General features: G+C 40.1%; 1 protein-coding gene across 1 annotated transcript in view; it reads right to left on the bottom strand.

The window, feature by feature from the left end:
• Positions 1-25,335, bottom strand: part of L3MBTL4 (L3MBTL histone methyl-lysine binding protein 4) — a 311,652-nt gene that overhangs the window by 207,695 nt on the left and 78,622 nt on the right. Inside the window, exons 11-12 of the mRNA XM_036823196.1 lie at positions 8,763-8,848; positions 6,611-6,721 (exon numbers count right to left, since the gene is read on the bottom strand). Coding sequence (XP_036679091.1) covers positions 6,611-6,721; positions 8,763-8,848 — 197 coding nt within the window. The remainder of the gene's footprint in view (positions 1-6,610; positions 6,722-8,762; positions 8,849-25,335) is intronic.

Below are 25,335 nucleotides of genomic sequence, written 5' to 3'. Positions count from 1 at the left end.
GAAGACCCGGGCCACCTGGTCCCCACCTGCTCTACCGCTCAGGAGCCAGGTGACCTGGGGCAAGTTGCTGAAGCGCCTGCACTTGTTCCTCCCTGAGACTCCCTTGGAGGGTGGCGTGTGGATGGGGAGAGGAAAAGGATGTGAAGCACGCACAGGGTAGCATGTGGCACCACACCCGGGTGAGCCGCCACAGATGTTATTATTGCTGTTTGTTGTGAACGTGATCGCACTAATGCAACTTTACCAGGTAGAGCCTTCTACCTGCTTCAACATTTCTGGAAATCATGGTTGACACTAATTTATAGTTTCAACTACTCTGAAAATTACTGTTTCATTAATTGGTCATAATATTTTTGAAAGTTGTCCCAGTCTCCTTCCCAAATGAAGACAGTCATCAATCACTGTGGTACGTAATGGCCATTAATTAGAAGTTTAGCTCAAAGGACTGTCATTCTTAATGTCAGCATCTTGTTCTAGCCTCGTATTTCAAAATCAATTTCAAAAAATGCGCCCGAGATGGAGATGCTGGTGAGGGAGAAGACGCACTCCATACTCTGCTCCCTCTTTGACAGGTAATTACGCCAGGGCTTGTAGGGGTCAAGCAACTTCCTCAAAGTGCTGGCAACCCTTAATTAAAATGAACATTCACGGGCTCGTATTTGGACTTCTGCTTTGCATGAGTCCACCTGCAAGATTTTTTCAAACAAAAGCTTTGGACTTATTAATCTGACCTAAAATTCAAACTAGTTTCAAGTCACACACATAGACCACTTACTGTGACACAATTTCTCTTGGTCATGATGCTCTTATTTCATTTAGAAATGCCACAAATACATCCAGTTAATGCATTAAATATGAAAAGACTTGCTGAAGAGACCCAATTTATTAATGATTCAGTAGAACTTCCTAAAACATCTATTTGGAATTCATTTATAATTCATTTCACAGCTTAGCTGCGGTTCCCACAGGGCAAATATTTATCAAATATTACTCTGTTTTAAGTCCTCCCTTTATGTTTATTTGTAGAAGAATACGTTTTTTTTTCCAAATAAAGGCTAAACTTCCTAAAAGCATCCATCCGTCTATTGTAATTTAATGCACAATTCCTGATAAGGTGACAGTAACGGGTTTTCAGATATAACAGAGCACACTGTGCAACCAAACAACAGAATAGTTATTAAACATAATAGCTGGCTATAAACTGAACAAGACACACATTGAGTACATCATAAATATTTATTAGAGAGTAACCATGGTAATTAATGAACACAGTAATCAAAACAAGAGGGAAATAGCATCTTAAAACCCTGCCATTGTAAGAAAAACTTCACAGCTCACCTACCAATGAACCATACAAAACCAAATTGATATTTTCAGGATGAAAATCAGAATATCTGGCCTGGCTAGCACCGGCGGAGTGTAGAGTATCTTGAATAGGGCTGCCATCGTCCCTAACACTGACAACTAATACCAGTGGCTCATCAGAGCTGCAGAGTAAGGGCTAAAATGAGTTAGAAACATCTAAGTGTAAATTAATTGTGCAACCTTGGTCAAATTCAGTTCTCCATGCCAACTGCAAAGAAGAAATAACACCTACCTGGAAGGGCTGTTGTGTAACTAGACTTATTGTGGTGATGCTTTCCCAACATATACAAATCTCCAATCATATGGTACACCTGAAACTATCAATAATATACTGCTATACGTCAATTATATCTCAATAAAAAATAAACAAGAGGGTTGCTGTGACGATAAAGATGCGATATGTGACATACTCAACGAGCTCCCTGGAACAAAGCCCACAGTCAGCACCTGGGTCTTCTTACTTTCCTATTACTGCGTCTGTGACTCCTGAGACTAACGTCACCACACCCACTACTGCTCCTGCTTCTACTACTGCAACCACGAAGCAACAATCGCTGCATCCCCCTTCTCTTTAGTGGTCACATGTAATAATTCAGATTCTTTGGAGCTAAACACTTCAGGCCCAGTGAGATAACCATAATAAATAAAATAGACAATAACAAATGTTGGTAAGGATGTAGAGACACTGGAACCTTTGTATACCGCTGGTGAGAATGTAAAATGGTGCAGCCACTTTGGAGCACAACATTAAACAAAGAATTATCATAGGACGCAGCAATTCTACTCCTAGATATATACCTAAGAGAAGTGAAGGCATATGTCCAAACAAAAACACACACAAATGTTCACAGCACCATTATTTAAAATAGCCAAAAAGCAGTGGTTAAGAATCCGCCTGCCATTGCAGGGGACACATGTTTGGGCCCTGGTCCCCTGCTCCACATGCCGCGGAGCAATTAAGCCCATGCGCCACAAGTACTGAGCCTGCACTCTAGAGCCCGCGAGCTGCAACTACTGAAGCCCGCAGGCCTAGAGCCCGTGCTCCGCAACAAGAGAAGCCACCGCAATGAGAAGCCTGCGCACCACAACAAAGAGTAGCCCCCACTCGCCACAACTAGAGAAAGCCCACGCACAGCAATGAAGACCCAATGCAGCCATAAATAAATAAATAAATAAATAAATAAAATAGCCAAAAAGTGGAAACAACCCAAATGTCTACCCATGATGAATGAACAAAATGTGATATATGCATACAATGGAATACTATTCAGAAATGAAAAGGGATAAAGTACTGTTACATGCTACAACTTGGATGAAACCTTCAAAACATTACAGTAAATGAAAGAAGCCAGACACAAAGAGTCACATATTATATCATTCCATTTATATGAAATGTTCAGAATAGGCAAAGCCATAGAGATAGAAAGCCGGATTATCAGGGGCTAAGGTGGAGGTGCAGAACGAATAGTGATTGCTAATGGATACGAGCTTTCTTTCTGGGGGGATGAAAATGTTAGAAACTTAGATAGTGGTGACAGTTGCACACTTCTGGGAACGAACTCAAAACCAATACATTTTACGGTATGTGAATTTTGTTTCAAAAAGCTGTTATAAAACAGAATTAATCAAGCACATATGGGCAACTATATCTTTAGGGAGTGGCAGAAAAGAACAAAGTGTGTCTTTGCTGGGTCTGCTGTGCTCTGCCATGGAATGCCAGGACCACACAAACCTCCAGGCAGGACAGGCAACGTGAACTCTGCACAAAAGACAAAGTAGAGTGGTGTTACAGGTGAACTCCACTCCCTATCCTAGACATCTGCTCTCCCTCTAGCAAGTGGGGTAATTATGACAAAAAGTAGAACATAAGAGTAGGAGCAGGAAGAATATAAGCTCTAGGGTTGAACAACCCTGTTTGAAACCCAGGGTTCAAAGCCTGGTTCCCCCATATACTAGCTTGCTACCTTGGACCACTTACTTAACCTCTCTGAGCTTCAGTTTCCTCATCTATAAAATAGGTACAATAGTACCTTAGGTCGCCCAGTTGCTGTGAGGATACACTACTATATATAAAGCCCTTAGAAGAGAGTCTGACACCGTCATCACCATCAGCACTAAGATCGCTCTTGTTGTTCACCAGGCTGGCCCCCAACTCTCAAACCCAGGCCCGTGGCACAATCACACATGCTCCGTTAGCATCCCCGGGGATTCCGGTCAGACGCCCTGCTTTGCTCACCAAGTAGCCTGGGCTTGTTTCCTCTCCCTCTACTGATGACAATTACTTCATTAGCACAGAAAACCAGGGTCCCCGGGAGCGCAGCCCAGGGCACCTGCACTGACTAATAACCACAGCGGCGGCCAACTGATGCCCTAGAAAGAGCAGGGCACAGTTTCAGGAGTTTTGTATACAATCTTCATCCAGATGCTCAAAGCCAGCCTGGGAGGTGGGCAATGTGAACCACATCACTCTCCAGATGAGAAAAGTGCAAATAAGTTGAGTAACTACCAAGTTACTAACACGGTTAAATAGGAGTCAGAGCTAGAATCAAACCTGACCAGTGTAACCTATGGCGCTTTCCTGTGCAGTAGGCTGAGTTAGATTTCCAAGGGAAGAGGAGTTAGGAGAGCAGCTGAGCATGAAGGAAGAGTGCTTTGTGACTATCACAACTATCTCATTCAAATGGGAGGATGCCAAGGTACATTCCATGCCACTCATCCTTCACTCCTTCCCTCGTTCACACATACCTTAAGCATCTATCACATGCCAGCGATAAAAACAGTCCTTGAAGGATACTGACATTAAAAGAGGAAATTGCAGAACTATATGACCAACACATTAATAAAGGAACAAAGGGATGTCCCCGGCCAAGAGGAGACCAGGAAAGGGTCAACTGCTTTCTCAACTGGCAAAGATAACCCCACCACTACCTTCAATCTCCTTAGACAAGAATTCAGAGAAAAACCTGACGCTCATTTTCAACACCTTGTATTCCTTGGGAACACCCATGAATGGAACTTTAAGCCATGCTTCTGAACCTTCTCTATAATTTGTTTCTATTCAGACATCTGCGCCAGCCCCCAGACAATCCCCTCACCTCCACCTCACAGGGCAGGACAAGCACTTACCCAGCTGCGGGCCTGCCTGGGGAGGGACGGGGTGGAGGCCATGGCGGCAGGTGTTGCAGGAGGTCAGAGGCTCTTTGGGAGACTGCGAGTTCTCCACAAGCCCAGAGACACCTATGTCATTCCAAGACTGATACATTCTGGCAGACTGAAGGGTGTGTGGAAGCAATGCATTGCACATTTTCTAAAGCACCATTTCACATCTTAATTTAGCCCTAAAATCCTAAAGCGGTTTCTATTATGCCCACAACCACAGAGGTAACACTTAGGGTTCTAATCCTGTGAAAAGTACCCGATACTTTTCAACTCTTTTTCTTCTAGTAACGGTCAAAGCAATTTCCATGAAAGAAAAAGAATAAGGAGAAGAGACAGGAAATACTTCTTTGGAAGGATGAGCTAAATCTTAAGAGATTTTTAAAGTCCAATGCTGAGGTGGTAAGTAAGGAATATACTAAATTTACTTTAGGAGCTAAAGGTTTTCAAATGGTATTTTACGGTAATACTAATCCAATATGATCACACCGTAAGCTGACAAATACGTTCAATTGGATACTATTGTATGTATCTTAGGAACCACAAGAAAATAATCTGTCAATTAAAATTTTAAGTAACATTTGATGTACTATTAAGATTAAGCTTTTCCTATAAATGCAATAACTTTATAATGAAAGTTAAATAAGAATTTAAAGAAAAAAACCTGACGCTCATTTTCAATAATGAAATATTACTGAATTTATAAAGTAATTATGATATCCAAAAATCAATCCCACAGTAAGTGCTATAAGAGTAAACAACAATAAAGGACTTCCCTGGTAGTGCAGTGGTTAAGAATCTGCCTGCCAATACAGGGGACACGGGTTCGAGCCCTGGTCCAGGAAGATCCCACATGCCACGGAGCAACTAAGCCCGTGCGCCACAACTACTGAGCCCGCATGCCACAACTACTGAAGCCTGTGCACCTAGAGCCTGTGCTGCCCAACAAGAGAAGCCACCGCAGTGAGAAGCCCGCACACCACAACGAAGAGTAGCCCCCGCTCGCTGCAACTAGAGAAAGCCCGCACGCAGCAGCGAAGACCCAATGCAGCCAAAAATAAATAAATAAGTAAATAAAAAAATAAATAAATTTTAAAAAGAGTAAACAAGAAAAAGCTACAAATAAGAATTTATGCAATATGCTTAAAATTAAATTTAAAATAAAACCTTAATAACAATGTATGTGGGAGAAAATACCTATAACATATTATTCCTGAATAGCTTTTAGCACAGTTTTCAGTTGTCAGAAAAATAAAGGACATTGCCAATATCTGTTCTTGATAATCCATGGCCAAGCCAAATACACATCTCTATGTTTTACTAAAATGTACGTACTGATTATTCTCTATGAGATGAATTAGAAGTTGTTTTCAAATTAGGCATATAGCAAATAAGATTTCTTTTAAATTATATCAAACTGTATATCGAACTTAAATACATCTTTCTTAATAATGTCTATAAATATTCGTTGGCTTCAATCTTTTTATTAATATGAAAATAGACTGTGCTTGGGTGGAAAATAATTTTTGAACTGTCGTATGCTGTAGAAGATTTATTGAATTCCACAGATGCTTTCAGCTTTCTGTATAAAAAAACCAAAGGCTTTCACTTAAGGATAATTTAATTTTGAAGATGTGTATATTTTTTAAAAACCAGATGTCACAGCAAGGATGGTATAGAAATCTGTGAATCAAATTTTCACGTCAAAATCTAACCTTTTGTTTGAATAGGAGAGAACAGGGAGGTAATCGTTCTTGTTAAGGTGTTTAATGACAACAGTTTCAAGAAAAATCTGATAATACCAACAAAAAGAAGCTTTTAAAAAAAAAGGAACAAAATGTATAATGTCTACGCAGCAAATCCCAACAGGGACGTGTAAGAACCCTCTGAAAATCAGTCGTGTCTAATCTACAGAGTCCCCTTCAACACACACTGGCTAGAGGACCTTCTACCAGAGTCTCGTGACCAGCAGTGAAGTCAGGCCAGTTCGATTCTCCTGCTGAGATCAGAAATCAGAGACTCTGAAGCCAGTCTCACAGGAAACGTAGGGAAAACATCAATACAATATCATACTAATCTAAATGTGTACCTTTATTCTTTGGTCATCAACATCTATAATCGTAGCAACACGAATTAACCTGGGGTTTCGTTTATCCACAACTTCAAGTTTCATATTCGGGAGAAAACCATGGGGCAAGCGCTGTAACATTACAAAAGCAACAAGTCATGTGAAATCCAATAATTCAGATGTGCTACTAACGTTTTCTAAAATATGACTGTTCTAACTTTACATCAGATATTTAATACAACTGGAATTTAGTTTTAAGAGTACATAGACCTTCATGCATATTATTTTATCCACTTTCATAAAAACCTGCAGAAGGAAAAAGAATATTTTGGTAATTTTCAAGATAGCTAAAAGACAAAGATTAAATCATAAATTCATTAATGGTCACAAGTTCAAAAAAGGATCTTATTATAATTTATCTATTGGTTTAGATGTTATTTTTTTCTAAAATTAACCTTTTAAAAATTAAGAAATCATTGACTATTATCACTGCCCAGTTTTGGAGTGTAAGACACAGAAGGCAAAATTAACAAATAATTAGAAAGGATAAACATGATCCTTTAAATTTTAAAATAGATAAAAGCTGCCATAATTATAACAGCTAAATGTTTTAAAATCATACCACAATGCAATTTAAAGTCATAATCTGTGCTTTTGTTGCTTCATCTTTAACATAAGCATGTTAAAATGTATTAATTTAAGGTTTCTTCCAAGTCTTAAAATGCTGGGAACCAGGAGTCTACAACGATGGACGCTCAGGAAACACTAAAGAAAATGGAGTGGGGAAAAAATGCACTGGGGCTTACCAAATCACTGAAACTAAGGAAATTTACCAAAAATCAGTCAAAAGACAACTCTGCCAGTGTTTAAGGATGGCAAAAAGTTTCACTTTGAAAGCTATTACACATAAAAGTGTTCAGTTGACTTTCTTGAAAATGAAAGGGTACTGAATTTCTCAAGTCTAGAAAATGGCAGTAGGAAAATAAAACTTTTGATAATGCCTGACTTACAAAACAGTTAAATCTTTCTACAATACCTAGTTTGTTCCTCTCCAGCTTTTGTGGAAGCATATTTCTTTCTAAAATGCATTATTATGTCTACTAAATGGAGCATACTGACTATAATTAGGTCTCTGATCCTTGAAAATATTTCTTTTCTCCCCGAGGTCACCAGGCTGATAACAGAGGTAACTGTTTCATATTGCAGATGCCAAAGACATACAGCTTGAGGTGAACCCATAATAACCCTGTGACAGAGGCTGGAGGTTGCCTTTTTAACTGAATCTTTTCATAATATGATTTTCTTGTAATTTTCTTCTTGGAAAAGTAAAATGAAGTTTTGACATAAAGCAAGAGAGAAAGTGAGACTACAAGCAGCTGGTATTTTTGCAATTCTTAAAATGCTTTCTAGCACGCCAGAACTTCTAGCCCTCTTAATTTGATTATACCTCTTCCTCCAAATTCGACCTATTATAATCAATTGTTTTAAAAAACAAAATAGCATTCTGTTTTAAACCCCTTTTGATCTTTAGAAAACTTTCAGTAAAAGAAATCACACGGAGAAGCTCACTATATAAAATTCTGATTAAAGATGAGTCAGGGACACAGAGTTGAAAGGGAACAGAGCTTGAAAACCACTGGTTTAGAACATAAGTATCTCTAACTATGCTATCAGTACACTTTCTTTACACTTGGTTTAATCCTGGAATAAATTTGTAAGTACAAATTTGAACTTTACAAGTCGGTATTCTGACAAATTGCTAAAAGCAATGTTCCCTCAAAATAGGTGAAAGGGTAACACACAGGGGCTACATACACTCCATCTATTTTATCCCGGCATCATCGACCGTCAAACAGTCCCTGAGACCAAAAGCTCAGGGTTCCCACTCAGAGGACCAACAGACCCAGAAAGGAAGGGCTCAGTCATCAGAGGCTGAGGGGGCTTCCAACCGGACTTCAAGGAGGGAAATCATCATCTACATTGGTGTATAGGAACAACAGTAAATGAGTCACCTCCTTTGTATTTTTAACTGAAAAGCAAAGCAAATTGGTCATGGAAACAACACTTGAATTTAAAAGGAGAAAACTAGAATGATTTTGAATTGCCAAATGAAGGCACCATTCCACACGGACACTGTTTAAAAAAGCTGGGAGTGTTACAGATCCAAACTTACCATTTTAAAAACTTTGGCAGGTACTGCATTAGTTCGAGTAGCTTCCAGATATGCTGTCCAGGAAAATTTTTCTGGCTCAGGATAACCTGAAAAATAAATAAATATCAAATGATTACTCATTGATTTTTTTTTAAATATCACTGATATTTTGATTCCCATATACTATGAGACATCTGCTAATAATAATGCCCACTGTTAATTGAATGCTCACTATTCAATAGCCCCTATTAAGAATGTAAGTCTGTGATAACCTCTGAGAGGGCTGTTTCGCCCCCACTAGGCTCGTGTGCACGCATTCACTGGTCCGTGCATTCACTCCATGAGGGTAAGCAGGTGAACCGAGGTCGAATGGGGGTGTGAGCACCGGGCAGAGCCAGGCCACCCCCAGGAGGCCTCTTGAAATGCTTGAAAAAACTCACAATCACTGTCTGACCTCACACCATGGACTGATGATCTTTCCAATTCCTCCAATAATTCTGCATCGATTAGGGTTTTATTCTCATAATTAAATGTTTGTAATTACAATTTCCCAGGTTTGTTATTTATCATTGCAATTTTAAAATATATATTGGTATAACATGATATAAAGCACACTATGTTTAAAAATTTCTGTCTAATTGGGTTTCTTGTTTCTCTTTATGCTTGTGTTATTTTATTCCTAATTACATTTGCCAGAGGTCTGTCTATATTACTGTGTTGTTTTCTTTTTCCTTTCAAGAAATGAGTACTTGGACTCACCCATCAGATCTTTTGTTTTCTTTTGTCTTTTCTAACTATTTCGTTTGCTGCTTTTAGTCTTATCACCTCTTTCCTCATACTTCCCTTAGGTTTGTTTTATAGTTGTCTTGCCAAACTGAATTGTGAACATAATTATTTTCATTTCTTTAAAAATAATATAAGCATTTAAGACTATGAATTTACCATTGCTGTCCCTCAATACAGCTTTAGACATCTGGACAAACTTTTAGGAAATATTTATCCTTCTCACTTTCACTTTCTAAAAAACAATTATAATGTGTAATTGTCATCTTGATTTAATCATTGGCCAAATATTTAAGAGACAGCCCAAGTGGTTAATTTTTGAAGTTGTTTAAAATATTAATAATAATTTCCAGTTTACCACATGGTAGTTTCAGAATATCACATGGTCTGTACAATTCCTATTTGGGAGACTTTAAGATTTCTTCTTGGTATAACACAGGATCAACAGTTAAAAAATATTTTAAGTATATATCAATACATACACACAGATATGTTTTAAGGTATAATATCAATATGCATTAATTCAATCTAAATAGCTGTATTACTCAAAAATCTGTTTATTTCTTATTTAAGCAAAAAGCCTGAAGCAAAATGCAGGAATCTCTAAAATAAATTTTCTGTACAGTTTTCCAGTACTTCTGATAATTTTTTTTGTTCACATTTAAATGTCTTGCCAAAATAAAATATATTTTTAAAAAATATACAAATCAAGTGGACAGATTGAGAAACTGTCATAAACTCTCCCATGTAACCAGAATATGCGACACCCCGTCCCCATTCCACCCCCGTCTGGTCACAGCCCCACTCTCCTCAAAGGGAGCCACCTGTTCTGGCTTCTGCCCTCTGAGATGAGCTCTGCTCATTCCCTTTTCTCCTTGTATGAACGGAATCACACAGCCTGTGCTCATCTGTGGTCCTGGGCTTTTGCTCAGTAGTCTGGCTTCAAGGTTCTGTAGACTGCTGTGTGAGGGTTGTTCATTTTCACTGCTGTATAGTACTCCATTCAGGGGTATCTCACAATTTATTCATCCTTTCTAATGGTGATGGTCATTTGAGGAGTTTTAATTTGGGGGCTATTACAGAAACTGCTGTTACAAATATTCTAGTGCATTTTTTGCAGGGACCAGAAGTATACATTTCTGTTGGAATGCATCCAGGAGTAAAACTGCTGGATCTTGGGGTATTTTGCATCACATGTTGACATTATAATGTTTAACATATAAAAGCATATGTAATATTCAAAATTAACTGCACTTTTTATTTAGTATAGAGAAATTTTACCTTTTGGACACATTTATTGCATTTTGCCTCAAATCCTCCTTTTTAGAAAAAAATTAAATTGTATGCCATTTGGTTATTTTCTGTTTCTGTTTTCTGCTAAAATTTTGCCCATCTTTTTTACTTTTATATTATTTTGTTTCAGGTGTATCTGTTAAACACCTCCTAAGTGGATTTTAAAAATCATTTACATTTACTTTCATAACAGGTTTGTTTTATCTAACTTCTGTAAACACATTTAAGCTGGACTTTTTTTTTAGAAAACTCTTTTATGATTTCTTTTGATTTTCGTCCTTCTCTATGTGAGTTATGTTACATAACTTACGTTTCAATAATTATTTCTGCAGTTGCATTTACCTTTATAGTTCATATGTTTAAAAACCGTCCAAACTCATTCCTTGTTATCTTGGGCCTCCACATTCCTGCGTGGGTTCTGAATCTGCCCCTTCAGCATTGGCTCCCCTCTGCCTGCTCCAGGTTCCTGGCCCAGGGACCTGACCGGCAGATTCAGGGCAACGGTGACAAAGGAAACCAGCGTGTGGTGGGTTGAGGGAGGAATGCATGGTGCACAAGAGAGGAAGCAACTAGTCCTGCCCCGAGAAACCCAGCTGCTGTTACGAGAGGGACAATCCCACCCTGATTTATGCGGTCAATACGTGAAAATAAAAGACTATGACTATTTTAAGTGATTCTTAAGTACTAACTGCCTCTGTGCGACTCTCTAGAAATGAGCTATGCATGTGCAAAAAAGAGGAAACACATGCATTAGGTCTATCTTCCCTGTTCAGTGAACCCAAGGAAGAAAAGAGCGTCTTCCAGCCCCAGGAGTCTTGCAAACACCACCCATTCCCACTGTCCTCCTCCTGGTCCAGCCCTGAGCCAGCGCACCGCAACGAAGAGTAGCCCCCGATCGCCGCAACTAGAGAAAGCCCGCACACAGCAACGAAGACCCAGCGCAGCCAAAAATAAATAAATAAATTTATTTAAAAAAGAAAACCTTGTCTAACTGGCTTCCATTTACTGGTAACACTGTAATGCCTGCTCCACCCACACTAATTCAGTTATTCCTCACATACACCTTTTTCTCCTCATTTTACAGGTGAGGCTCAGGGAGCTTGAGCAGTTCACCCAGTGTTGTACAGTTAGGATGGAGAGGAAATGGGATTTGAAGAGTGATGTCTCACTCAGTTGCCCACATCCTTCATCACTGCTCCCCCAGTATTCTAGGGCGTCCATCCTCCAGGCCTCAGGACGGTGGGGCGAGCTCCCCCTCGAGGCCAAGGTGCAGGATCACGGGGAGGCGACATTGGCAGAGGACGGGAGACAGGGATACAGGTGTCAGCGCGTTTCTTCACAGCCCACCGCATCCCGCACTACTGAGAGTCTGAAATGTCAGGGACGGGCGACACTGGGAGAAAACCGGGCACAGGTGTGGCGGACCTGAGGGAGGGGACCGGGACCACACACAGGGTGCAGCCGGGTGCCTCGGGCCTCCCCGTGGGGAGAAGAGGGAGAGAGGGGGAAAGGGGTCCTCGGGTAGATGGCAGCCTAGGGGGATGGCGTGTGGAGGAGATGAGGGCTCGGGGGCCCTTTCCGAAGGCTGAGGACCACGTCCGGAGAAGCCGTGGGGCTCCTCCTGGAAAGGGCGACACCCGCCTCCTTCCTGGCATCAGGAAGCTGGGGGTACAGAGGTCAATTCCAGAGCTTTGAGTTCAAGGGATCTAAAGTCAAGAAAAGCCCTTAAAGAGGATACACACTCAGGAAAACTCAAGGCCAAACCAAGGGAAGCATAAGTGAAAACTCCTAAATCCTGACATTCCAAGGGCTGCCTGCATCACTCAGGAAAGAAGCAGGTCCTCACCCGATCCCAGGCCCCGCACAGCCGGCCTCCCCTCTGCTGCCACCGGATGCCACGGCCTCCTCCCCCTCGAGCTCTCCTCCCGAAGGAGACGCCCCCCCTCCGCCTCCCCACTCCCCAGATACCCCCCTCCCCTAAGCTGCTGTTCCAGTGTCACGACCTCCCGAGGCCGCCCGTGCCCCTCCCCACCGCATCACCCGCTCTAATCTTCTCCACAGCACTGACCCCCTAACTATTCATGTTTTGCACGTTTCTCTTGCCCATTAGAACATAACTGCCTTCTGACAGAAATTTATTCACGTCACTGCTATTTTCTCTGAGCTAGAACAGTGCTGTCGTTATCACGCAATAACTATTTGGTAAATATCTGTTAAATGAATGAAACGTATTTCCTGAGAAGTCTGCATTGAATACCGTGGTGACTGGAGCTGGTATGACGCTGCTTTCCCGCTGGCGCTGCTGGGATTCTGGGGCACCGTTAGGACAGGATGACGCTCCTGAATCATCCCTGGCTCGGCTCCCAGGCAGCGCTGCAGCCTGGACAGAGCCCGGGCAAGGCATCTGATTTGCGGCATCTGTGCGGGCAAATGGCACTCGTCAACTTTCCACGTAAGAAAGGCCAGCTGAGGGGTGAGATTGGTTACAGGCTCTTCTTACAACAACAGCCTAAATCAAAACATAATTCTGCCACCGGATCCTTCCTTCTAAAGAGCCGGGATCATGAATAAATAGCACAAGTCCTTACGTTCCTGACCTTCTGGTCTGGGTAACCTGTCCCATGGAAGCAAGACAACAATAGTTATACCAGGGGCCAATTCCGGAACCAAAAACCATTGGTGTCCCAGGACAAGCAATTTTTAAGTAATGGACAATAGTGCTGTTTAACAACCAGCAATAAACAGGGCTCTGCTAAGAGTCCTATCAAGAAGATTCAATAAGAACAGACAGAACACTGACCATAAATACATGCTGGAAGGACTTAAGAGTCCTCTTCATCTAACTCTTCATTTTATTGATGAGGAAAGTGAGACCTGGTATCTTAAGTGACATGTCAAAGGCAAGACAACTAATAATGAAGCCAAAGCTAGAGCCCAGGTCTCCTGACCTGCAATTTGCAGAGATCAAGACTTGCAGAGAGCTGCTCTGAGGCCTAGAGACGCTCTGCAGGCTGCCGGGCACTACGGCAGGAGAGAGCACCAGCATCAGCAGGCAACGAGGGCCGGACCACCAGAACCAGGGAAGCCGGAGTGGGTTTCGCCATCATTCTGAGAGACTGATTCAGGCAGCGCTCACAAGGCAGAGCAGGGTCTTGTCCAGACTCCGGGCCTCCCAATGGTAGCGACTGAGAAAAGCCACCACTGACTGGGACCTGCCCTCTGCTTCTGCACACAGAGGGGCCAGTTACGAAAACCATCTTAACACCGCATGACCACCAAGCATCCTGGGTCAGACACTGACCACCACTGACCACCAGACGTGAGGACAATCACGGTTAAGCCTACTTCAGGTCCCCCCGATTTGGTTTTCAAAAGACACATCGAAACTCACCTCACATTGACGGTACCTTAGATGCCAGAAGTCCTGGACTCATATTCAGCTCATTACAATTAAAGTTAAAATATCCTTTCTGGCCAAAGAATACAAATTAGACTCCCTAATATTTATAACAGGACATCAGATCTGCTACTTGGTCGTCAATCACATGCTAAAGCACACGGAGAACTCCTGGGTCTATGGTGTGGATCATCAGTATCTCAAGCATGTGTCAAAGAGCTCATTTTGCTCAAATGATGGCTGAGGGGAACTGTCTTCAGCATAGACTGAGGAAAAAGAGATCACGGGAAGCAACCAATCTGTGCCACCCTGGCCAAGCTCCCAGCAGAGTTGCCTTCAAAAAGCGCATGGCTCCCACAGCACCTAATGCAGCCCAGGCATTCGAGACGGGGTTAATCACCTCTTTCTCTGTCTCACTCTCTCTGTCTGTCTGTCTGTCTCTCAATAGCTAACATTATAGAAAAACACATTGTTTATTTCGCTCCTATTTTTCTCTCAATGTCACTAACTACATAATATTTCACTGAGTAATATTCTATGACTAACATAATGACCCTTATACGTTATGTCTTTACCATTCTTTGTTACACCCTCAGGTTCTAGCGGTACCTCACTCTTCGCAGGCACTTAATTAGTTTTTCTCTGAACTCTCACCTTCCTTATGCCAGTAGGATCTATCTACAGGAAAGAGTACAATGCCATTTAAAGTATAGTAATTCTTTGTTTGCCTAAAACAAGTTAATAGTTAATGTTGCAATTAAATAAAAGATTTATTTATACTGTAAATTTTGCTAATGTAATTTTAGCTTTACAAATTATGAAGTAAACTTAAGTAGTTATTTGGTATCAGAACATAGCTTGCTAAATATTTCTATGTGCTCCTCAAACATCTAGCATATTTGCTAATAAGTATGTCCAGCCAACTGATTCTGGGGAATCTAAAGAAACAAACTGCTGTTATTCCTACAAAGTATATTCCATCATCTCCCAAATTATCAATCATTATAGCTTTATTTCTGAAAATAAACTTGCATTTAGCATTTGTTCACAACAAGTTTGAATGCTAGACTTCCAACTTAAAAATGTAGAACATTTAGCTCTGCTCCCTTCTAAATGCCACCAAAGTATCAATAAAGCCATTTTTAAATGAACACTTATCAACAGAGAAAATACTGAATTAATTTTGATACAACACATCATGGAATATTATGTAGGCTTTATAAAGAATTAGAACTATAACAAATGAGTTGGAAGAGATTTGCCATGAGATGTAGCTGAGCAACATAAAAAAAGATGGAAAAAGATGTACATAATATAAGCCCATTTTTATAGCACAAGCAATAATCTAAAGAAAGACATGGGTTCATGAACATATGAGTGTCTAAGTGTGTACGTGTGTGTGTATATGCAATTATATGGGAATTAGCAAAATATGCATAGCATAGAATGGCTAATTGTTCATTTCCCTCTTGGGAAAATAGCTGAACTACATTTCCTTTACTCCCATGCATTTGAATGCAGTTATGTAACTGAGTTCTGGCCAATGCATGTGGGTAGAAATGATTGTAATAAGCTACTTCTGACTTTGGCCCCAAACCCCTCTCATGTGTAACCATCAGTCCTCTTCCATTCTCAGGTCAGATAGAAAGATTCCCAAGGACCTGGGGGAGCCCCAATCCCAGAGTAATTAAATGGAGCAGAACTAACCCCTATCAACCATTACTGTACTATGACAGGAGCTCCTGTACTATGCCAGGAGCAAGAAATCAATTTTTAATGTGTTCAGGCACTAAAATTTATGAAGTGGTTTGATATGCTAGTTAGCTCATGGTAATTAACATGGAGGGATTACCACCAATTGCTATTGGGTTGGCCAAAAAATTTGCTAGGGTTTTTGTAACATCTTACAGAAAAACCCAACCAAACTTTTTAGCCAACCCAATATCTACTTGGGGAGAGTAACTCAGGTGGAAGGAGAAATGGACATAAAAAGAAAGTATAAATAAAATGTAGGTTATGCAAAAAAATTTAATAAAACTAATACAAGGACATAAAGTCACAACGACAACAGGTAAAAAGCCAAAAGCAGATGAGAACTGTCAACAAAAATTCCTGGAAGTGCGAAAAGGAAATAAGTGAATGAAAACTGATTTAACATTCAGTAACTAAGAATGCAAAACATAAATCTGTTACAGAGAAATGCCAGTAGGGAGCAAGTTAATTTACATTATAGAACCCTGGAAAGCTGATTAAAGACATGAATGCTAAGACCTGAAATCTTAAAACTCCTAGAAGAAACCATAGGCAGTAAGCTCCTTGACATTGGTCCTGGTGATGATTTTCTGGATTTGATACAAAAAGCAAAGGCAACGAAAGCAAAAATAAATGAGTGGGACTATATCAAACTAAAACGCTTATGCACAGCAAAGAAAACTATCAACAAAATGAGAAGACAACCTACTGAATGAGAGAAAATGTTTGCAAATCATTTATCTGATAAGGGGTTAATATCCAAAATATATAAAGAACTCATACAACTCAACAGCAAAAAAACAAATTTTAAGATCTTCACAGAAAATTTGTGCCTATATTTTGAGAGATCTGGTCTTGTTCCATTTTTTTTTTTTCTTTTTAATGTTTGAATTTTCTAATATTGTTGTTGGAAGAAAAAAACTATGTGGAGAGTAATCTAGAAGTATTTACCTAATGCTTAAAAATTATTTCCAGGGACTTCCCTGGTGGCACAGTGGTTAAGAATCCGCCTGCCAATGCAGGAGACACGGGTTTGAGCCCTGGTCTGGGAAGATCCCACATGCCACCCACCTGAGGCGCAGACACAATAACATAAAACAGTATGGCACCTTGTATCAAATGGCCACAGAAAGCTGTCCCACAGTTAGCAAAATATGCAAGTTAATTTTTTTTCTGCTTTGGAAGGCTTTTTGCTATTGCGTTAAAATGCATTTACTGTAGAACACAATATTTACAAGAAAAGAGAGCCTTGCTAGGTCAGGAACCCAATTTATTTCCGTGGTCCATCAATTCCCAGAGCCCTGCAGACCACAAGAAACTCTGAATAAAGAGCTCATATAGGTCTGCTTAGTCAGTCAGCTGCCAAATCAAGTAAGCAGCAATTCTAAAGAGCCGCACCCCTCCCCAGCCCCAGACCCACAGCCCTGGTTAAGGCCCACGCTCCTTATTTTCATGTACAGTGAATCTCCCTAGTGGTCGTCCCAGCCTCCTTTCTAATCTGGCCTACTATTGCCAAATAAATGCTTAACCATAGTTACATCAGAGATTTGACTATAAACTCCTCGCTCCAGCTTTTAAAGATCTTTCATAAAATGGCCTTGATCTACCCATCCTACTAATTCCTCATAAATATCCCAAAACTGAACTGAAATCCATTTTGGACTCCTGCCTTCCAGAACTGTAAGACAGGAAACCTGTACTGCTTTAAGCCACAAACTTCATGGTTATTTGTTATGGGGCAGTACACCTTCATATCATCTTCTCAGTGAAGCACGTCTTTCTCTTTCTGGCCAGGTGTTACCTCTGACTAATTTCACTGCTATCATCTATAACAATATTTATAAACTCACCAAACAGGCCCCAGTAGACTGTCAGCTCCTTGAGGTCAAGAGAGGCTGCTCACCAGCCTTTCCATCCCACCCTCCCCCGACTAAGGTCCTACATCATGATAGTAACAGATTATAAAAACTGAATAAATAAATCACAGGGAGCATAAGTCAACTAATAAATATAGAAGGAATAATGAAATTAGAAAATCACCATTTGGCAAATATCACACTAGTAACTAATTCATCTCATGAACATCAACAGATGCTAAAAACTAGTGGGTGACAGTTTGATGAGGAACAGAGTACTTCCATAATCTCAAGTCACTCTCCAGCAAATACGTATTAACTACAAAAGGAAAAAGAGTAATTTTACAGTGGAGAAGCTTGCCACACACCACTGTAATCAAGTGACCGAGGTCAACGTCGACAGCAAAAGGGCCGTGAAATCATGCACCACCTGAGCGGATGCCGTGAGAACCCAGCAATGCTTCTGGGACACTCCTCCCCAGGTGCAGAACCCACATCCACTACATCAGACAAGCCCAAGGTGAGAAGCATCTTACAAAACAACCGGCCGGTACTCCACCGAAGTGTCAAGTTCATAAGAGTCAAGGAAAGGCTGAAGAACCACTGCAGATTGAGGGACACTAAAGAGACATGAAAAGTAAGCACAACCTGTGAGCCTGGAGTAAATCTGTTTTTCTGTTTGCTTATTTGTTTTTTTCATAAAGGACATTACTGAGCGACGGGCAAAGCGTGCATATTGGCAACTTAATCTCAAATGTTTTGGCAAAGGAGGAGGATTTTTTTTGTTGTTATCGTGACTCTTCTGAATCTTAAAAATTATTTCATATTTTAAATAAAGTAAAAACATTTACAAATCACTAATCAGTGTGAGCCTAATGTTCTACGTCACTTCTCACCTCCTCTTCCCCCTCCCCCAACCCCTACCCTGCAGCCCAGCACGTTGCTCATAACACCGATAATTCCTAAATCTGCCAGGAACTTCCTGCCATCTTACTTTCGTGCACACTGTTCCTTCTACAGAATATTCTCTTCCACCCCATTTCTCACATCCTTCAAAGACTAATGCAAACACTGCTTCCAATGTGAAGACACCCACGTACGAGGTTAGGATTAACCTCTCCCTCTCCTGTGTTCCTGAAAGCTTTCCTTCCATTACCATCAGAAGCCCGTGTGCATCAGACTTCACGCAGGGTGGTGAAGGAGAAAGGGCAAGGGAGTTCTAGAGACCAACTAACAGGGCGTGCTCCCAAACCCCCAGCCCACCATGTGAGAGGTCCAGGGCCCGTGACCTGACCTCTCTGTACCTCAGTTCTTCAACTATGAAACTGAAATCACTGACAAAAGCTTCACAAAGTTGCCATGAAAACAGATAAATGTGTGACACTGAAACGGAGCAGGACCTTGGGCAGTTCCTTGCCCCCCCCCCCCATGTCCTCAGCCTGCCTTCTGTCTGTGGAAAAACTTTAGCCAAAGAATAAATTTAATCAGAGAAGTGAGAAAATGCAGAAACAGAGGAAAACAGTTAAAGGAGACCGAATAATAATAGCTTAGTCATTAAGCATAGTCAAGGACCTTCAGTTCCTCCTTAAGGGCTATAGATAACATTCTGAGCCATCTCCTGTGAGCTGTTTTGCAGATAATGAAGCCCCAACCAGGTGGAGGAGGACGACTACATGATGACCGACTGAAGCCATGACATAAGCTGCTCCACTTCACGCAATTCCGAGAACTGGCCTCAAAGAAATGGGAACAAACCTTGGAACTAAAGATTAACTGTACTTAAAACCACCAAGATGACGCCGATCAGACCACCACATTACTGATTTCAAGATGACTGTCAGAACCGACTATGCTGCTCTGCTCCCTCCCTCTGCCTATACGGCCCTGAAACTCCCCTTTGAAAGCCCCTGCCCCTGAACAGCAATCGGGAGTTGGTTCTCGGACAGGAGTCCACCCTCTCCCCCGGTTGCTGGCCTCCGAAATAAAGCAACCTTTCCTTTCCTGCCAACACTTGTCTCTTGAGAACTGGCTTTCGAGCGGCGAGCAGCCAGACCTGGGTTCGCTAACAACATCGTCCCGGCGTTCAAGGAAAACGAGACCCAAGATGAGATCCCACTTCACGGTCACTGTGGTGCTATAAACAAAACACAGACGGCGAGCGTCATCAAGGACGTGGAGGAGCTGGAACCCTCACACACGACTGATGGGAATGAAAACAGAGCAGCTCCTGTGGTGAAGAGTCAGTAAGTAATTACTCACTAACTACTCAGTACGGCAAACGTAGAATTGCTATATGACCCAGCAATTTCACTCCTGAGTCTATATGCAAGAGAACTGAAAACATGTTCAAGCAAAAACTCATACACAGATATTCACAGCAGCAGTACCTGAAAGAGTCAAAAAAGTGAAAACAACCCAAATGCCCATCAACTGACGAATGAATAAACAAATTGTGGTTTATCTACACAATGAATATTATTTGAAACTAAAAAGAAACAATGTACTCATACATGCTGCAACATGGACGAACTCTAAAATCATTATGCTAAGTGAAAGAAGCCAGACACAAAAGGCCACATATCATGCAATTCTATTTACATGAAATATTCAGAAGAGGCAAGACAAAGAGTAGATTAATGGTCTCCAAATGCTGCAGGGAATATGGAAGGTGGGGATAAAAGCTAAGTGGCTCAGGGTTTCTTTCTGCGGTGACGGAAACCTTCTAAAATTGTGGTGATGGTTACACAACTCTGTAAATATGTTAAAAAAAAAACCACACTGAATCTTACACTTTAAATGGATGAACTGTATAGTATGTGAATTAGATCTCAATAAAGTTTTTACAAAAATATAAATAGATCCCTTCCTTCAGGGCAAGAATCATGTTTTATTCTTACTTGGTTCTCCACCTTCTGTAAACACAGAAGTCACTGTGGAGATGATGTTTGCTGAACTGAATTTGAGTTCAGTTGACAACAGATTTGGAGAGGATCTCAGGGCAGGACACCATCCCTCAGGGGGACGTGGTCCTGCTGTCAGTCAACAGGGTCCGCAGGGCTCCCGGTCCACCTGCCCAGATTGAGCGGGAAGCTCGTTGGGGTGGAGGCCCCTGTCGCTGACTACAGAACACACTTTCACACATACAAGACTGTTGAAAAAACCCACTGTTTTAACTGGTAAACAAGTCACTCTGAGCATAAAGTGTACTGGAAACTTTGTATACATACAAAGCAATCAGAGTTACTTTTAAAATAGCAATATCATTCAAAAGAACTAGAAAAGAAAAAAAGGTAACTTTTAGCTAACAATCTAACAATCTATTAATGTTCTTTAATAGACCAATCTAACTTTTAATTGTACAGAGTTGGCTATATGATGTACTACCTAAAACTATGCTACTAGGAGATTTTACTTCAGCAAAAGGATCAGATTTACCCCTGTTTGTAAGGAGGTGACTGTTAAGTGGACATGGCCTGCCCATCACCAGATGAAGATCAGGACCTCACTACGAAGCCCGGCAAGCCGTTTGGAGAGGGACTTTTCCTCCTCAAATGTAACATCTGTATTATCAGGGTTTTCTATGCATCTACCTAACACCTTCTTGTCATTTTGTGACTTCAACTAAGATCCCAGCAGATTGCATCTTCTAAAGGAATAGAGGGCCCTGCCATATTTTTTAGTCCTTCTAGAAAGATACTGAGTAGAATATGTAACACCTTGGATTAAACTTACATCAGCAAAATAACATCTTTACAATTTATAGGTCACATGTTTCAAAAACTAATCTTTTTTTCTCTTTCTCTGAAGAAGTTCTTTTATCGGGAATCTATGAGAATGTGAGTGCACACCACGGGTAACCATACAGATCAGCACATGCTGTTCCACTTTCAAGAGCCTTAATCGCTCTCAGAAGTACAATTAGACACACACACACAAGCTATGATGAATATAGCAAATACATTTTTTCTGATATGTAATTACAACCATAAAATAAAATTTAATGTAAAAATCTATAGGCATAAATGATGTGTAAAACACAAATTCACTTTAAGTAAAATAACTACAGCTAACAAATTGTGGAGCCAAATTACTAACAGAAACAAATCATCCAAACAATGTTAATTTCTTATCTTTTCCTATATTTAAACTCTAAGTATACATACACAAATATAAAGTCTATATGATAGATAATATATATAAAATACAATACATAACATATATGTGTATTTCAAGCAGTTCTAGCTCCAACCTTGTCGTTAAGGGAGAGAATATCTGAAGATCACGTGGGTTGGTAGGTTTTTCTTTTAAAATCTCATGTTTAATTCCCATTTGTGAACTATCTGAGTGCACAGCATTCTATTATCCTGCCTCAGGGCTCCTTCTACACCACGGCCTCAAACCTTTCCTCTCGTGCAGTTAACAGGGACTAACATCTCTGGTGCACTCGTGCTTTTCCACAAACCTAGAGGTCAGCATGATCACAACTCATCACGAGCTTTAAGCAATTTTGTTTATTGCTCAGCTTTAATTGCCTTCACCCAATTTTTACTCACAGTTCCTTTGCATATATTTTCGTTACACTCCACTCTCTTGATCATACCTTGATTAAGTGGCTAATCTGCTTGAATTTTCATTTTACATTTACTTCCCAAACCAAATGGGAAGCTTCCTGGCGTTCAATGAAGGCCACTGTGCAGGGTCAACACCCTGCAGCACCATAAGAGTGGACCCCTTTCTAACATGGTTGAGTCCCCCCTAAAGATGAGTAATCATATGGTGTATTAAGGTTTTAAATAACCAAACTTCTTGACTTATTGTTCATCTTGTTTTTCCTTAGCACTCAGAGCAGCTTTAGATACTCTAATAGGAATAAAAACATTTTAAAAGAGTAGATGACTTTGGGACTTCCCTGGTGGCGCAGTGGATAAGACTCCATGCTCCCAATGCAGGCGGCCTGGGTTCGACCCTTGGTCAAGGAACTAGATCCCACATGTATGCCGCAACTAAGAGTTCGCATGCCACAACTAAGGAGCCCTGGAACCGCAACTAAGGAGCCTGCCTGCCACAACTAAGACCTGGTGCAACCAAATAAATAAATAAATTTTTTTTTTAAAGTAATGCATTAAAAAAAAAGAGTAGATGACTTTATGAGTACAGACACAAAATTCCTCAATAAAATATTAGCTAAACAAGTAGTGCAGCAATATGTAAGAAAAAATATATTTATACACACACAGACACACACACACGAGATTTATCCCAAGAAGACAAGATTGTTTCAACATATAGAAAGCAATAAATATAATAAAACCATATTAATAGAATAAAGGACGACCCTTTCATGATAAAACAACTAGGAATAGAAGGGACCTTCCTCAATCTGATAAAGGGCATCCACAAAAAGCTCACAGCAAACATCATGTTTAATGTGCAAGGACGGAGCGTTCCCCTAGGATCAGGAACAAGAAAAGGATGTCTGATCCTGCCACTATTGTTCAACATGCACTGGGAGGTCTAGACAGAGGGTTCAGGGAAGAAAGAAAACGTATTCAGATCAGAAAGGAAGAAGTGAAAGTATCTTTACTTATAGATGACATAATTTTGCATATAGAAAATCCTAACACACACACACACACACACACACACAACTATTAGAGCGAATAAATGAATTCAGAGTATAAGATCATTGCACAAAAATCAATTGTATTTCTACAAAGTAGCAATGAACAATCCAAAGATGAAATTAAGAAAACAATTCCATTTACAGCATTTAAAAGAACAGACCAAAGACATGACATGAAAACAACAGACCAATACCCCTTATGAATACAGATACAAAAGTTCTTAACAGAACTGTAGCAAACTGAACTCAACAGCACATTAGAAGGATTATACACCGTGAAACAAAGGGGAAGAAAGTCCCACACAATCTTCTCAATAGATGCAGAAAAAGCACTGGACAGAATTCAACACCCTTTTATGATAAAAATGCTCAGAAAACTAGGAGTAAAAGGGAGCTTCCTTAACATGACACGGGGCATTTATGAAAAACCTACAGCTAATATCATGCTTGATAGTGAGAGACTGAAATCTTTCCACCCTAAGATTAGGAAAAAGACAAGAATGCCTACTTTTACCGCTACATTCAACACTGTACTGGAAGTCCTAGCTAGTATAATTAGGCAAGACACAAAATTAAAGGCATTCAAATTAGAAATATGAATTTTTTTGGAACTTTACTATTTTGATAGACTGCACAATTCTATATGAAAAAAATCCCATAGAATCCACACAAAAAACCTACTAGAGCTAATAAACAAATTCAGCAAAATTGCAGACTATGAAATCATTTGTGTTTCTTTATGCCAGAAATAAAAAATTCCAAAAATAAATAAATAAAACAATTCCATTTACAACAGCATCCAAAAGAATAAAATACCAATAAATTTAACCAAGGAGGTAAAAGACCTGTACACCCAAAACTAAAAAATACTGCTGACAGAAATGAAAGAAGGTCTAAGTAAGTGAAAAGACATCCCATGTTCATGGATTAGAAAACTTAATACTTTTAAGATGGCAACACTCCCTAAAGCAATCTACGTTCAACATAACCTTTACCAAAACCCCAATAGTCATTTCTCCAGAAATGGAAAAGCCAATCCTCAAATTCATAAAGAACTGCAAGGGGCCACAAATAGCCAAAGCAATCTTGAAAAAGAAGAACAAAGTTGGAGGGTTCACACTTCCAGATTTCAAAACTGACTAAAAAGCTACAGTGATCAAAACAGCATGGTACATATTAGCTAATGCAATAAGACAAGAAAAGGAAATAAAAGATATACTGACTGGGAAGAAAGAAATATAACTTTGTTCACAGAGGTGTAGAATATCCAAAAGCATCAACAAAAAAACTCCAAGAACCAATAAGTGATTATAACAAGGTTGCAGGATACAAGGTTAACATATAAAATTCAACTGCTTTCCTATATACCAGCAATGAACAAGTGAAATTTGAAATTAAAAACACAATACCATATACATTAGCACTCAAAATAATAGAATAGTTATAAAATCTAGCAAAATATATGTAAGATCTATATGAGAAAAACCACAAAATGCCACTGAAATAAATCAAAGAACTAAATAAATGGAGAGAGATTCCATTTCTGTAATGAGAAAACAGATAAATAACAAGAAAATCCCTATGTCAGTGTTTAGCTGAGCCACTAAGTTGGCTTGGTGAAGGAGTCTGGCAAGTCTAGGCCCTCATTATTAATTCTCACTTCTTAGGTTTCTGCATTTCTTACATTTAACTCCAAAGTTAAGTACATTTAATAACCTAATGGTCAATTAATGAATTAACATTGGTTATAAGTTAAATTACATAGGTGGAAATAGCTAGTTTTAAAAGTCAGTTCACAGTGATTGCACTCATTTCATTGGATAAAAAAATAGCAATTTTTTTAAATGGCTGCCTAATATGTCTTTATAAACACAGTCCATTTGCATTATG

Source organism: Balaenoptera musculus, chromosome 14, assembly GCF_009873245.2.
Source record: "Balaenoptera musculus isolate JJ_BM4_2016_0621 chromosome 14, mBalMus1.pri.v3, whole genome shotgun sequence".
Taxonomy (NCBI): Eukaryota; Metazoa; Chordata; class Mammalia; order Artiodactyla; family Balaenopteridae; genus Balaenoptera; species Balaenoptera musculus.
The sequence above is the reverse complement of the archived record's forward strand: the minus strand, read 5'-3'. Positions and strand labels throughout refer to the sequence as shown.